Genomic DNA, 16430 nt, shown 5'->3' on the forward strand with positions numbered 1-16430 from the left:
GCCTGTGGAGAGGAATTCCTCAAAGCCCTGGGTGTATTCAAAGTGCTTTATAATTATCTAGAAGGATGTCGGCCATCCGCTCCATAGTGATGGCCTGCCAGAGCCTAGCATGCCATTGAGGCAGATAGGGTGCCTCCCTCTACTGTCATGAGGCAGCCAGTACTATCTTAGCTGCCTCAAGGCATAACCACAGTATTGCCTATGACGCCTAAGGGCCTAATCCCGCAAACCCAGTAGGGCAAATCCCAGGGTTTCCTGGAGTGGGTATCCCAGGACATCTTTAATTTGGGTAAGGATTTTAGATCAAAATAGGCGATCAGATCATATTTGACGAAAGTCCCCAAGGAGCCCACAACCTCTCCAGCATAGATAAGACATGGGCGGAAAGATTTTTTTCAGTTTGGCAGTGTATGGGTACCATTCATTAAGTATTTTGTAGTGTGCCTCCCGCATACCTAGAGTGATTGAAACCAAGGTTTGCGCCGTTTCCCATCTGGGATTAGTTGTTCAAGCGTCTGCTCCCAAAAGGCGATGTGGTGGGCCGAGGGGCAGCAATAGTAGTGATCAGTAGGGAGTAAAGCAATGAAATCCAACCTCTGGAGTCTCTCGCCTGCCTAGCAAACCTCTCGATAGGAGTAAGTTCCCTGGTGGCCGCCATCCTTATATCCTGGTGAAGTACCCAGTGATTCAATTGCATGCAATGATAGCGCTCCATGCTCGGAAGAGCAAAGTCGGGCTGACAGTTCTCAAAGGTGAGTATTTACCAACCATGAAACAAAATCAAAGATAGTGAGACACCCCCTCCCCCTTCCTCCAGAGGTGAAATGGCCCTGGTGAAAGGGCAGGTGCCAAAAGCTGGATTAAAGTGAATAGGGACAAAAGGGGAGGAAAACTTAGCCACTCAGAGGCCCAGTTCACCTCATCCCACGCTTTAAGACTTGTTTTAGTTGGAGTACTAAGGTAAGTGATACGGGGTCGATCCACCCTTGGTTTTCGCACTACATCCCAGATATATCTACCAGATATATCCATGTAGAGCCAGTGTTTGTCAGATTCTCTAAAGGACCATTCAAAAATCCTTTTTAACTGTTCTGCTTTGTAGTAGAGATGAAAGTCAGAAAGTGCCAACCCCCCAGCATTCTTCAGCAGCCCTAACACCTTGTACGGCAGTCAGGCCCTGCAGTCTTGCCAAATAAATCAGGTTACCAGGGAGTGAAGCACAGGTAAAAAGTCATGATCTAACTGGATGGGAAGTCCTTGAAAGAGGTAGAGTAGCTTAGGTAAGACAGACATTTTGAATCACACGAATGTGGCCAAGACACGAGAAGTACATGGGTGCCCAGCTCTTGAAGTCTGCCTTTACTTGTTGTAAGAGCGGGGGATAATTTGTCCAGCATAAATCAGCAACGCAAGGGGTGATTTTGATACCTCAAAAAGTGATGCTTTTTTCGGCCGACTGAAAGGGAGTGGAGCTGACAAGAGCTCCCATGTCACGGGTAGGCAGTGTCACATTTAGCAGGAAGGATTTGTGTTGGTTGAGACAGAATCCTGCTACTTTTCCACAGATTGCTAATTCTGTTTGTAGAGCTGCCAAAGACATCTGGGGTAGCAGGTAAGAGACAACACATAATCTGCAAATAAAAACATTTTCTGTTATATTGATTCTAATGGGAGGCCCTGGATGGACTGAGTTACGAGCACCTTGGCAGCTAAAGGCTAGATACTGAGGGCAAACCGGAGTGGAGAAAGAGAGCATCCCTGACTCGTCCCTGTCTCCAAGCTAAAGAGATCAGGTTCCACCCCATAGACCAGAACCCGTGACTGTGGAGTGGTGTAACTGGCCTGCACCATAGCTATAAATTGTTCACAAAAGCCAAATCGCCGAAGAGTGTGAAAAAGGAAGGACCAGTCCACCGGCTGAAAGCTTTCTCGGCATCTGGTGCTAACAACACAGCTGGAATGTGTTTTTGGGTAGATTTTTCAATCAGGTGGACCACCCTCCGTAAGTTATCATGTGTTTGTCTGCCTTTGCTAAAGCCGGATTGATCTAGGTGGATCAGGTCAAGCATAATGTCATCTAGTCTGGTGACAAGGATCTTAGAGTACACTATGGCGTCTAGATTTAGCAGTGCTATAGGCCTATATGAGCTACAAGAGTGTGGGTCTTTGCCGTGTTTCAGTATAACAGATATCAATGATTCACTCATTGAGTGTGCCACTATGTGGGCCTCAGCCATATAGTTCAACAGGGCTGTTAGATGGGGCACTAGATTGGAGCAAAAGGTTTTATAAAATTGGGCAGTGAACCCATCAGGAACCAGCGATTTGTGAAGCTTCGGAGCATTGATGGCAGTCTGGACCTTGTCATCTCACTCAGGGCTCCCAAGCACCTTGCTGTGCTCAGCTGTCAACTGGGAAAGCTTCACTCCGGCAAGGTAATCCAGTCGCGCTCAATTCGTCTGCCGAATCTGCAGAGTAGAAATGTTTCTATAACTGTCAGAAAGCCTCGTCATCCCCGGAAACCGCTGGTGGCCCGGACTCTTGTGTTTAGGTAAGGAATGTAAGGAGGTGAGAAAAGACTTCAGGTAGGGGAGAAGTCAGTTATGGGGATGATTGTGGATCCAGGTATACTGTGTCATACAGTGTGTGCAGACTTCATTGGGCCCATAAGCGTTGCTGCTGAGGTAAGATTTGCACTAGTCTTGGTGGATAAACATTCCGAACGGCTGGTTTTGACATTTAAGGTAGAGATCAGTACAACGACACTATTAAGGTGTTGACAAATTTTTGAAGAGGAAGGATATCCCATGAAACCGAGTACTGGCAATGGGACTCAAATGACATCAGAAAAATGACGCAATTTTTGAATTTCTGTGGCATAATGCACGTCATTGCGCAATACCGAGGCAAATGGTATTGCTGATAGGGTAAAAAGGCATGGTAAAGAGAGTGTTGGTGGTGGAAAAGAAAGGGGACATGAAGGCCATGTTGAGTGATCTGGTTTGGGCGCAGAGAGCCACGGAAAGCGATGTGACTAAGAAAGTTCCATTTTATATGATGAGAGGGTGGAAGGAAAATACCAAAATGTCATGCGCATGGATAAAATTGTTTGGTGGTCAGGAAGTTCTCGAAGGTGGAGGAGAATCTAAGGGTGGAAGGGGTAGTAAAGGTAAGGGGGCAGCCTGGTCAAATTAAAGTCTGGGCACATTGGAGGTGGGCTAATGTAATTTCGTGGCCCATTTCAGGTGAAAGAAGTGCATGATCTGTTTGTGATTTTGGAGAACAATGAACAGTAGAATTTGATAAGAGTATCATTATATGAGAAAGGAGATGGTACCAGTGCGGAAGGTGTGGAGAGTTTTAGCAGTTTCATACTGATGGATTATGGTGAAGTGTAGGGCAGAAATGTAGGAAGTGATGTTCATATCGATGCCAGGAGTAATGTCAGTTAAAATGTAGGTATCAAGAGCACATTGAAAGGGGAGAAGGTGCTGTCTCCAGCAACACTAGTGGAGATGGTGGACAAATGTTGGGAGGGAGGAGATAACTAGGACACAGATTCCGCAGACCACGTGGGTACTTACATGATTATGTAATGTAGTATGAATTTATTTTTGTTTTCTTGGTTTAATTTTTTGGGGGAAAAAATCAAGCTACTTTGTAAAGGGGAGAAGATGTGTTGTATCTTGAAAGATGTATAGACATTTGCATGTTGATGATTCACTGTGCCACTCATTAATTGATGGACTAGAGGTCTGCTTGTTGAATGACTCTTGTACATCACACGTATACTTGTTCGTGCAGCTCCCTACCAGTTCATGTACACAACTCTAGTGCTGGCTTGTGTGTTCAATAATGTTTGCTTGTTGGACCATCCACTAGTTGATGTCTGCTGTATTAATGACATTTGCGCTTCCAAATCTGGCCTTTTTTAGGCATTTCAGAGCTAAGTCGACGTCTGTAGTTTAAGTGATGTTGGCACTTAAAGTTTGCACAGCATCTGTGAGTTTGGCATGTAAGGATTCTGTTGTGCTCAGGTTCTCTGTCTCTGCAGTGTTCCTCCGAAAGACAGTTAATTACTGGCTGGATAGGGAACACCAACCACAGTAATCTCTCTTAACAAAACTTAATACTAACACCTTCTACGAGTCTCCTGCGAGTGTACCACAAAAGATTGCCTTGGTAAAATGTTGACGCACTGAATGTCTTCTTTGCAGGAAGCCTTATTGAGATTCATGCACAAGGAGGGTTCGTTTTGCAGCCTTTGTCTGCCATTAGACACAAAGTAATGTCCAGGTTCCTCAGGATGTTTTCCTCCTTCATATGCCTCCTGATGGGTTCTGCCTGGCTCGGCTAGATTTTTATACGGTTGATGCTGGAAGAGTGATGAGAGCTTATCTTGCCCGAGCCAAGGCTTTTAGTAAAATTGACGCATTCTTTGCATGCTCTGGTCTGGGTTATATAGTAGGTATACTTCAGTATCTACCACTAGTGGCTGAATACATTTACTTGTTGCTTTGACTTATTTTGATTCCGGGATCCTGCTGGCCTTTTCTGTGCGTGGGCAGAAAGCAAGGGGTACTGCGGTTTCCTCGAGGTAACAGAAAGGAGTTTCTCTGCCTGATACCTGTAAGACGGTCACCTGGGTTTCCTCCCAGCACTTCTGTGCTCCACTATTGTCTGTATTTCTCTGCAGCTCTCGTTGAGGCTGCTGTGCTGAGTGTGGCTTCCTAAGGTGCTGCCTTCTTCTGTTTGACTGATAGGGTTTAGTTCAAATTTGCAGTCCATTTTTTGGCATTTTCTTTCATGAAAGGTGCTCGTTAGTTGCCACGCCTGACATTAGTGCGATATGTTCAGTACAGCACCCGCTAAATGTTTGCAACATATTCTTTTTAAGGACTGTGACTAGGATAAGTGGACGTCGGAGTAATGCCCAGACTCCTTATAGGTAATTTTCATAATGTCCATCCTTCTTCTCCTCATCAGAGTCATGCAGGATCCCTGCACTACAAGCTGAGGTGGGTGCCCTAGCACAGATTGTGAATTTAAAGGGGAGGAGATCCCATAGTTTTAGGCAGGTGGATGGGATGGAGCACAAGTTGATTAAGGAATTTTCGTTGTATGTTTTCTAGACGCCTATCTAGGCTATTTCCGGACTAATCCAAAAAATACAAGAGAGGGATCCTATTTGGACTCTTTTGTTTATAACATACCAACATAACTCTCAAAACACTTCAACCATTCATTAGTTAGCACCAAATAGAGACCAAAATCATAATATAAATTCTATAAATATTTTATTCTTAAATCTTTGTAGACTTAATCAAAAACATTTTTTTGTTTTAATTAAAAACACATATATATGTACATTAAAAATATTTCATAGCACAAAACAGGGAGAATACATCAAACTAATAAAAGTCAATTCTCAAAACACAACAGATTATAACAACACTCCAAGTATAGATGCAGATTTTTGTGATGACCAAGATAATATTGGATAACACTCTTTCTTTTATACTTATTTGTCCAGATCAAACACTACTTGGGTGCTGTTGTTAACCAAAGCAAGCAACGCGTTTCGGTGGTATAATTGGATTCACCACCTTCTTCAGGCTTTAAGATTTTCACACATTGTCTTCCACCACATATATCAGATAGAAGAGTGTGTATTAAGAACCTCTGCTGAAGGGTCATAGCTCCTGAGGCTTGAGTTACACCAAGTGAAAAATTAAGTACTACCAGTGAGGCTTAGTCCCCTGATGTTACATATCTTCAAAAATCTGCCTGAAAAATAAAATCAAGAATACATAAGGGTATTCAATATATGTCCCAGATTTCATATCCATTGTTGTATGACCGCATGAAAAAGGAAACGGTCAGTAGGGAGACAGAGATCCCATTATACACACTCTTCTATCTGATATATGTGGTGGGAGACAATGTGTGAAAATCTTGAAGCCTGAAGAAGGTGGTGAATCCAATTATACCACCGAAACGAGTCGCTTGCTTTGGTTAACAACAGCACCCAAGTAGTGTTTGATCTGGACAAATAAGTATAAAAGAAAGAGTGTTATCCAATATTATCTTGAAGTCATCACAAAAATCTGCATCTATACTTGGAGTGTTGTTATAATCTATTGTGTTTTGAGAATTGACTTTTATTAGTTTGATGTATTCTCCCTGTTTTGTGCTATGAAATATTTTTAATGTACATATATATGTGTTTTTTATTACAACAAATTTTTTTTTTGATTAAGTCTACAAAGATTTAAGAATAAAATATTTATAGAATTTATATTATGATTTTGGTCTCTATTTGGTGCTAACTAATGAATGGTTTAAGTGTTTTGAGAGTTATGTTGGGTATGTTATAAACAAAAGAGTCCAAAGGGATTACTTTTTTGACAGAAGTATTTCCAGACTAAACCTCAGCCCCATCTCGCCTTCCGTGATATGACCTGGAACTAGAGCTGGGACACCACGTTGGTGGGGCAGCCATACACTTTACAAATTCATTAACATAACATAACTATCCAAAGATAGTAAAACTTCAATATTCGGAAGGGTATCAAGGATGAGGGGGCGTGGAACTAATGAGCATGCTCAGCTTTTGTTAGGACGGGTGTTACCTAAAGACCAAGAGGGGTTTGGTTATATTATTTTAAGTCCAACAGGTCACAAAGGAAACGGACAATAACAGAACGTTGCTACAGATGAAGTCCATAGGTCTTTCTTGCTGTAGAGACTATTAACTCCTTGTTTAAATGGTGGGTGGAGCATGCAACGAAATTATTTTTTTTTTTTAAAAAGAGAGAGTCTGTAGGAGAAAAGTGTTGGGGACTGTGGAAAATGGTTACTGGGTCAGATTTTAACATGTATGGTGGTGAACACAGTGGGTGAGACAGGACTATTTTGAATAACATGTATACATTTCTGTTGTGCACATACATTATTCATGGGAATTAAATATGCTGTGCAGTGAATAGGTCCTGGGAGAGTTCCAAGTACAATAGCAAACACTCCTTACTACTGTCGATCGGTTTAAAGCTTACATTTAAACTAGCTGTCAAAGTACCCTTCGTTAATTGGATATCTTTTCTTCTTACAAAGACAATCTTTTTCTATTCATTGCTGCTACAAATCTACAATTGTTTTTGGAAGCCTCTTCCAATCTGTATAGCAAAATGGTCAAATTTGAAATTTGCCTGAGTAGATATCTGATCCAGCCACAAGGTGTCAGTGTGTTCAATAACTTGACAATCACAAAAAGACTTCTGTGTAAGAAACTATCGGTGCTCTTATGACCGCTACAGTTAAATGTGCTGAAACAGACGCAGTTTCAAGCCTAAAATGATGTCGCTGTAATAAAATTAATATAAAATAAAGACTATTTTCAGTGCCCTATAAAATGGTTTCTCTATAAAGAATAAGTATGGCCTCTAAGTGTCGGTATACTATATTGAATGGTATATAGATGTAGACCATCATAGCTCTCGTTCTATAGGGCGCGACACAGATCTCAGCTGGATTTTAAATACGCATAACAATAAAACACCTCAATGACGCTCTCATACCTTCAGCGGCTGGTTTCTTCTTATCACAGCAAGCTCAATGTTTTTACCACCTGTCTGAACAACCTATAGAACAAGCGTTAGAGCAGGTTACACTTCAGCAAAAGGCACGGATACAACAGGTACATTCAACACAGAAGGGTGTAGACACCACATACCTCAAGTAAAGCTCTGATGGCTAGCTTGATTGTGTCGCTGTCACTTTCGATGGCTTCTGTGTAGTTCTTTTCCAAAAACTCGCGGACAGTTTTTGCACTACGGCCAATTGCATTTGCCTGTAGAAACAAACGACTATATGGATCCACACTTTGTAATATCTGGCTAATAAAATTATGTTATTTAATGCTGACAATAACATATCACAATCAATCTAACATTTATACCTGGTGGTTACAGACAGCGTTTGCGGTCTAAAACACCTCATGTCATCGCTAGACACCCACATGATAACCTAAAACTTTCAATGCACAACACACATTATTAAATACACAGATCATATTACAGACAAGCATTTACAATGCAATGGTCTCGGCATTGTTAAAGTTAGAGCTATTGGCATTGCTCATGGCATTATTTTTGTTTATGTTTTTGTTTTTAAAACATTTAACCCCTTCGCCGCGGCACGAATTTTGCCGCGGCGCTGGGGGGGTTCGAGGTGAGCGCGGCGCCGCCATTCTCATGACGGAACCACTCCGTCATGAGGCACGGGCTCGCTGTGCTCATGACGGAGTGGTTCCGTCACGACTCCGCCCACTGGCATTATTCGCCCGCACAGGCGGGGAATCAGTGCCGCGTGGGCGGAGCGGCCGCAACGGCCGCAGCATGACGGAACCACTCCGTCATGAGCACACGGCGCCCGTGGCTCATGACGGAGTGGTTCCGTCATGAGCAGGCAAGGGGTTAAATAAACGGCATTGTTATTTACAATGCCAATAGCTTAATCTCTCTCAAATGCGAGACCTATTGCATTTGCACCCACACACAGAGCCACACACACAGAGCCACACACACAAAGCAACCCACACACACAGAGCCACCCACACAGAGCTATTCACATAGAGCAACTCACACACAAATAGAGCCACCCACACACACACACACAGAGAACTGCAGTTACACGCAAATAACGTTTTCATTTTTTTAGTCAGTGGATTAATTCCTGAGAAATTATACTGTGACCAGATATCGGAGACCTGCCAGGGCCGTTCCAGTTTTTCAATTTCTAACTGGCAAATTTTAGTAAAAGTGCCTAACGTCCTGGTTTTTAAAGAGAATTTACGAAGCACAACCCGAAACTAGTTTTCATCTGCACCTGTGCAGGATTAGCTAGCTGCACTGACGAAGAAGCAATTTAAGTCAGGCGAAGACTGACTGGCAAAGTTGCATTTCATACTCCATGTTAATATCACAAATGACCAGTCATGGCAACTTAGTTCCTTTTAGTCGTGAGAGTTCTGTGCAGAACTTTTAGCTCAGGTGGAATCAGTGGCATACATTACTTATACAGTAGTCCTACTTCTATATCAGTGGTATGTGTCGGTTTTTGGCTTTCAAAATAAGGTAACGCGTACGGGGACAGAAAGCTTACCCATGCAGGTTATAAAATATTTGATAAGCAGGAGCATCAACCACATAATTTGCGTTACAGGATTGAAATCCGTAGCCCGCAGATATTCACAAATCTTTGGAAAAAGTGCATTGAGCACAAGAACAACTGAGCTGTTCTACTTTGACTAATACCAGTGACGCAGAGATCTCTACAGAAGATGCGAGAAACGCAGACATGCCAACCCTCCCGATTCAGGAGGGAGACTACCGATTTCAAGGCTAGTCTCCAGCCTCCCGATTCAAGCATCCAGAAACCCGATTCCTCGGGGTTTCAGCAGCCAGGGCTAATACACAGGTGTTCCCTCCCCAGCCCCCCAGGGATAGCTCACAGGATTACTACAGAAGTAGGATAGACATGTGTGTTGAAGCATTTACATGCGCCAGGGAGGAGCAAAACAGGAGTGCTCCTACGTCTATGTGCACACTACTAATCTCAACAGCCATCTCACCAGAGGGCCTTAAATTAAAATACACTGTATTGTACTTGCTTTCATATAACGCTTACTACCCAGAAAAGGCGCTGAAGCATTTTAACACATTAGTGGTAAATTCAGTGGTATGTGCATTTTAATACAGATGGTTTTGGGCTTTATAAAATAGATAGATAGATAATCTTTCCTTACTCTCCTAATTTACTTTCTTGTTACCTCCTTTCCACTCCCCGCGTCCCTCCAGGCCTCCCCACCAAGCACCACGAGGCAGAATATGACGAGAAAGCGCTATGTAAGACACAAAGGTCACAAAGCAATGTGCGCCAGTCATAGTACTGCAAAAACACGACATAAAAGCACATTTAGGGATGAGTACTATTCCAGCTGCCAACACCTGCAGGCACTGCGCCGGCGCCCGAGAGCCCCCTCGCCGGGACAATGGCCGCCCTGATGATCGCTGTTAATAAAGCCGGGCGGCTCTCGGCTTTTACTGGAGCTCAGCGTCGGAGGCAGAGCCGGGAACAGAACAGGACGTTCCCATGGGTGCAGGCGTCGTGCCACCGTCCAAGGGAACATCTCCTGCCCGCCGCTGAGGTGCCCGCTGCCAAGGGAGGCGGGGCGAGCTCCTGCCACCCCATGACCGCTGCAGCTCCGGAAAACTTGCAAGCCGCGCGCGTGCACGCTTATGCAGTGGAAAACCCCACAGTAAAGGGTGAGAGACGTTCGGGGTGACTTTACTCCTGTGAGTTACCGTTGGCATTCACCCGCTCCTCTCAGAAACCAAACCAAGCTGGTAGTGGATTAAGATGTTCTCCAGTAAATCTGGAATACCTCCCACTCCAGGGTGATTAATGGGAATGAACACCCCCACATCGCGTGTCTCTGTGCACCCTACCTCATTCAAGATCCTCGGGTTGCGTGCAGCTCAGGGTCAAGGGAAGTACGTCACCGGAAAATTGATGGGAACTAGAGTGTAGGTCGCTAAGTTGGTGCTGCCGCGGCGAGCGAGCCCAGCTGCCAGTCGTTGAGGTAATCGCCATGAACACCACCATGTTTCTCTGAGGTCAAGCAGAAATGCTTCGGAGAAACGCAGCGTCATTTTCGGATTCGGGGGAGTTTTTCTTTCTCTCCTCTTCCCATTGGCTGGAATGTTTACATTCCAGAGAGAAAGAAACAAAAAACACGCCCCCGAATCCGAAAAAGACGGGGCTTAAATGGACAGACGCCCCTCTCCTCCAATGGCTGGCCTCCGTTTAGGAAGCCAGCCAATGGAGAAGAGGGGCGAGTTCAAACCCCATACTAGAAAACGTTAAATCTCGCCACGCGAGACTGCGCAAGTGCAGCCTTCGCTAGCCGAGACCTAATAAACGGGTCTTTGGGTCAGCCCTCTTCCGCCACCAGCTTGATTCTTTCAGCTGGCTTTTTGTATTGGCTCGCTGCGTTATTCACCACTACATTTCCTATCTCTCACCCCACGGCATTTGGCGAATGTATGCTGTGACAGTTGCTCCCTGGACAGCTAGGAAGGCACCACTCTAGCGTTGCAACTCAGATTAAAGTTACTTATACTCTGAATATGCTTACCCATAATTCTTTTACAACAATTTTGGTAACGATCTGGCCGTGCAGGCTGCAATGCTGCGTGGTGAAGGTAAATCAATGTGGAAAGGTGCATGCCCAGCACAGCACTTCACGGAAAAGTTGAATCCAATCAGCACAGGAGGGTGACTGCTATTCATTCTACAAGAGAGTACTGAGAGGAATTTGGCGCACAACTCCTTGCTACAAGGGAGTCCCGTGTGAGGTTTAGAACTTTCTTCTGGTGTACGAACTGTTGATGGATGAGCGCAAGAGCAGGTATGGGATCGACATACATGTGCTTCTGCACATGATGTTCTCGCGCAGCACCTCATGTTGCCTGCAGTGTGCATCTTCACATAACACACTCCCCTAACGCCTCACATCACATACAGCTAGGGTGACAAGACATCCCAGATTTCCCAAGACTGTGCCCAATCGGCATATTGGACCTCATCTCTCCTTTTACCCATAATGCCAACCTGATCAGAGGTAAGCTTTACCAGCAGCCTCCTGTTTCACCAACCCTTGTCCATAATGAGCGCAGCACCTTTGCCGACTATCCACCTGGAATGGAAAAAAAACTTGGACTACATGCCTGATTGTGACTTTTTTCAAAGTTCAATTTTATACTAGACTGCTGTGTTAGAGGCCATATCTCTGGACAGCATGACATCACAATCTGAGTTTTCTCACTCAACCACGAAGGTCACAACAGAGTGTGAACGATCCTGCCCATCAATAATGAAAAAGGCGCAAATCCTGTGGCACAATGTGGAGAAGTATTGTTGCTCCAGGCCTTTTGATCAATAAAAGCTGCCACATCTAAACCTGATGCCAGGGCCGTATGCACTCCTTCCTTAATGACCATGTTGCCACGCTCCACCAGACCATGAGAAGATGGAGAAGAAATGCGTTACTTACCTGTACCTGCAGTTATCCAGTATTAGCATCTTTCATAGATTCACATTCCTGAATCATTCCGGGTCGTGGGGATGGGAGCCCCCGGTACATAAGAAAAGTAATGCCCTAATAGACATATAGAGAGATAGGCCAAAAGCCTCACATTAATAACATATCCAGGTCCTTTTGTAATGAGGATCAAACTCTAAAGAACAACCAATCAGCTATCACCACCCTCTGGAACCTTCCTGGAAGGAGCTCTAGTCCCTCAGATTTTTTTTAAGCACAGTGCTAAATAGATGTATCACTGAGAGAAACAGGTGAGCCCTTCCAGGGGAGGTGGGTGGGTTGCATGTGAATCTATGAAAGATACCAATACTGGATAACTGCAGTTACAGGTAAGTAACGCATTTCTTATCCAGTATTAGGGTATCTTTCATAGATTCACATGCCTGAATCAGAGTAGCAAGCAACGATAGGCACATTTCGGAGGGAACAGAATGTACAAGTTCACCAGATAATAACATTTCAATGTGAAAGAAGAGAAGCAACAAATTGCAATCAAAGGAAAACAGTAGAGAACACAATAGAGAAATGTGCATGTAAAAGAAAGGATGGTGGGATGAAAAGAAGGCTCACCTCTATAGAAATAGATGACGTAACACCGCCTGTCCCTCTGCAGCATCCTTCATGAGTTCCGTATCCAAGCAGTAATGCTTGGTAAATGTATGCGGCGTTTTCCATGTTGCCGCTCTGCAAATGTCAGTGATAGGCAAACCTGCAAAGACTGCCATGGAGGTAGAAATCGCCCTTGTGGAATGGGCATGATCTGTCGAGTGCAAGGGATGGCCCGCTTGCTGGTGATAGAAAGTAATAGCGCCAGAGATCCACCGAGAAATACTTTGTTTAGTAAGTGGAAAACCTTTCCTAGGTCGACTGTAAGCCACTAAGAGTTGGTTGGATTTGGGGAACGTCTTTGTCCTATCAAGGTAGAATTTAAGGCAGCGTTTAAGATCTAGTGAATGCAGAGCTCTTTCTGCCTCCGTTTGAGGATTTGGAAAAAAGGTTCGCAAGACTATAGACTCATTGAGGTGAAAGACTGACGGGACCTTGGGAACAAACATGGGATTAGTCCGAAGTATATCCCTATCATGTTTGAATTGAAGAAAAGGGTCTTGAATTGAGAATGCATGAAGCTCGCTTACTCACCTTGCAGATGTAAGGGCTAGAAGGAGTGCCGTTTTCCAAGAGAGAAACTTGAGGTTGGCTCTGTGTATCGGCTCAAAAGGGTGTTTCATAAGCTGAGCAAGAACGATGTTGAGTTGCCAAGTTGGAGGTGGAGACTTCACGGGAGGGAAAGTCCGAAACAGACCTTTGAGAAATTGTGTAATCAGTCTATGTGACCAAAGAGAAGGACCCGTAGAAGATCTCCTGAAATAGGAATTCGCTGCCAGGTGAACTTTAATAGAGGCGTAAGCCAGACCTGAAGTCGCCAGATGGAGTAGATAAGGCAATATATGCTCTGGAGAAGAAGTGAAAGGGTGTACATTCGCAGACCTACACCAGATGCAGAATCTTTTCCATTTCAAGGAATATGTTGTGTGTACTGTCGGCTCGAGCCCGAGCCAGAACCGCCCTGCAATCTGGAGGAATGTCTAGGCCATGGAACTCTCGGAACTCAGGAGCCAAGCCGATAATTTGAGAGATGCTGGATCCGGATGTCAGACTTGTTCCCGGTCCATTGTGAGGAGAGAGGGAAAAGGTTTCAACGGAATTGGCGGTTCCAGGGAGAGCAGATAGAGCTCCGTGAACCAATGCTGGCGAGGTCACGCTGACGAGATCAGGATTAGCGTGCAGGGTTCTGCCTTCAACTTCCTGAGGACTCTGGGAATCAGGGGAATCGGTGGAAAAGCACAAGCAAAGATGTTGAACCATGCTATCGAAAATGCATTCCCTAGAGATCCCCGTTGGGGATGCCAGCTTGCGAAGTTTTGGCATTTGGCGTTGTGCTGGGTGGCAAATATGTCCAAGAGAGGTGTGCCCCATTGAGAGAATATGCGGTTGAGAACCCAAATGTAGTCTATGATCGGCACAGATCTCACTGATTTCTTAAAAGGCTCCTTAAAGTCCTATAAGAAACAGTCTTGCTGGTGAGAAGGCATAGGAATTTGGAAACGCTGTGCAGCCCTATCCAAAACATTATCAAACCCCCAATATCCTCAGGAGGCGAGTCTGCTTGAGGAGGCACCCGAGACGCTGGAAAATGGATGACGTAGTCGTCCCACTCGTCATGAGTTGATTGGGAATCATGACCTCTCCCTCCTCCTGTTGGTCATCCTCCTCATCATCCGTGGAAGGGGGAGGTGGTATTGAGACAGGCACAGCCGGTGGAGGCGGAACCTGTAACCGTGGAAGCGGAGAGAGAACTGGAGCAGAAGACGAAGCAGAAGTAGGGAATCTCTGCTTGTAGTCATAAATCAAAAATTGGAGGTCCGAAACCAAAGACGCAGGAAGACAAACCATGGGTGGTTGGCGAAGATGGCTGTTGTCTGGATAATATGCCTGATCTTCTGCGTCCTGCTCGTCATAGTCAGAGTCCTCCAGGTACTTGACATGAAGTTCAGAGGGACTTTTTGCAGCCCTGAACATGCTGCCCTCATCCGAATCCTCCTCCTCGTCCAAAAGGTGGGACGGAGGTAATGGCTGGACCCTGCTTGGTGATGTAAGGGAAGGCGTCAGCCTCTTTTTAGTGACTTTGAGGTGAACATATGCACTGTCCAACTTTGATTTTGGTGTCGTTGACGAGGCCGGCGTCAGTGTAGTCGTCGCCGACGAGGAAACCCCAACGGACACAATCGATGGTAGCGTCGACGAAGGTAGTGTCGACGAAGTTGCCGTCGTCGATGATGGGAGAGACATCGATGGAACACTCCTCGTCGACGCATTTGTCGATGCGCTCATCGTCGAGCGTGGTGTCGACACTGTTTTGGACGTCGACGACGATTTTTTAATCTTGATCGTCGACGACAACGGAATAACAGCCGTCGACGATGTCGTCGTCGTTGACGAGGTCGATGCAGTCGACGCCAAGAGTGTAGAGACTGTCGTCGTCGACGAGGTTACTCCCACAGCTGTAGAAGGAGATTGTCGTCGTCGAGGCCACCTTCGACAAGGTAGTTGTCGACGGGGCTGAAGCAGGCTTTTTAAAAAGGTGTACAATCCTCAGCGGAGGATCCTTGTGTGGTACAGCCTTAAGCTGTGCCTCTGAAGACTTTCTGCAGCTTCTTTTGAGGGGGCTGCGAAGAAGGACCTGGAGAAGCATCTCTGGACCTTTTCTGTGAGGTTCTTGGAAAACTTTGTGGAGCCCTCACTCTCCTCAGAGGACATGGGGTATTCTTTGTCCTTAAGCCTCTGCAGCCAAATTAAAAGCCGTCCCTCACGGTCTTTAAGAGTCTTTGACGAAAAGGTACGACAAACCTTACAGTCTTTATAGGAATGGTCCGGATAGAGACAGTAGAGGCAGTCTTTATGTTGGTCGTCGACATGCAGTCTCTTCTTATTGCAGGAAGCACAGGACCTAAAAGGGCCTTTCTTAAGAGTGTCTGACATGAAGACAGAGTAGACTTCACTCAGAAGAAGAAATTGAGAAGAAAAATCCACTTGAACCCCAGAAGCAAGGAAAAACTGAGCAGAGCTCAGTGGAGACTCCCTTAGCACGACGTGTAGTAGAAAATCTGAGGGACTAGAGCTGCTTCCAGGAAGGTTCCAGAGGGTGGTGATAGCGGATTGGTTGTTCTCTAGAGTTTGGTCCTCATTACAAAAGGACCTGGATAGGTTACTAATATGAGGCCTTTGGCCTATCTCTCTATATGTCTAGTAGGACATTACGTTTCTTATGTACCGGGGACTCCCATCCCGATGACGGAGAATGATTCAGGCATGTGAATCTATGAAAGATACCCTAATACTGGATAATACAACGCTATGAGTTGCTTTATGTCCATGCTAAACAAGAACTTTATAATGTGTTCTGACACACAGTGTGTGCCATTATCCATCACCACAAACTTAGGAGCCCCTTCCAGAGCAAACAAGCGTGTCAGAAACCCTGACTGCTTCTATATCAGGTGATCAAACAAATGAGCGATACAGCCACTTAGAAAGATAATCAATGAGTAGAATGGTGTACCTCATGTTGCTTGGTAAATTGGAGTATTGGCCTGAGAAATCTAACTTTAGCTTCTCCAGTTGCTGTCGCACAAGAGGCATTCGGGGCACCTTGGCTTTGCCTTGATTGTGCACAGCAGGCCACCAATAATGCTGCTTGATCTTCATG

The 16430-nt window shown here is 45.1% G+C and overlaps 1 protein-coding gene across 1 annotated transcript in view; it reads right to left on the reverse strand.

Annotated features, from left to right (window-relative positions):
• Positions 1–16430, reverse strand: part of PSMA8 (proteasome 20S subunit alpha 8) — a 491044-nt gene that overhangs the window by 109340 nt on the left and 365274 nt on the right. The window contains exons 5-6 of the mRNA XM_085605732.1: positions 7733–7849; positions 7578–7640 (exon numbers count right to left, since the gene is read on the reverse strand). Coding sequence (XP_085461858.1) covers positions 7578–7640; positions 7733–7849 — 180 coding nt within the window. The remainder of the gene's footprint in view (positions 1–7577; positions 7641–7732; positions 7850–16430) is intronic.

This window comes from Triturus cristatus, chromosome 5_1 (assembly GCF_964204655.1).
Source record: "Triturus cristatus chromosome 5_1, aTriCri1.1, whole genome shotgun sequence".
Classification (NCBI taxonomy): domain Eukaryota; kingdom Metazoa; phylum Chordata; class Amphibia; order Caudata; family Salamandridae; genus Triturus; species Triturus cristatus.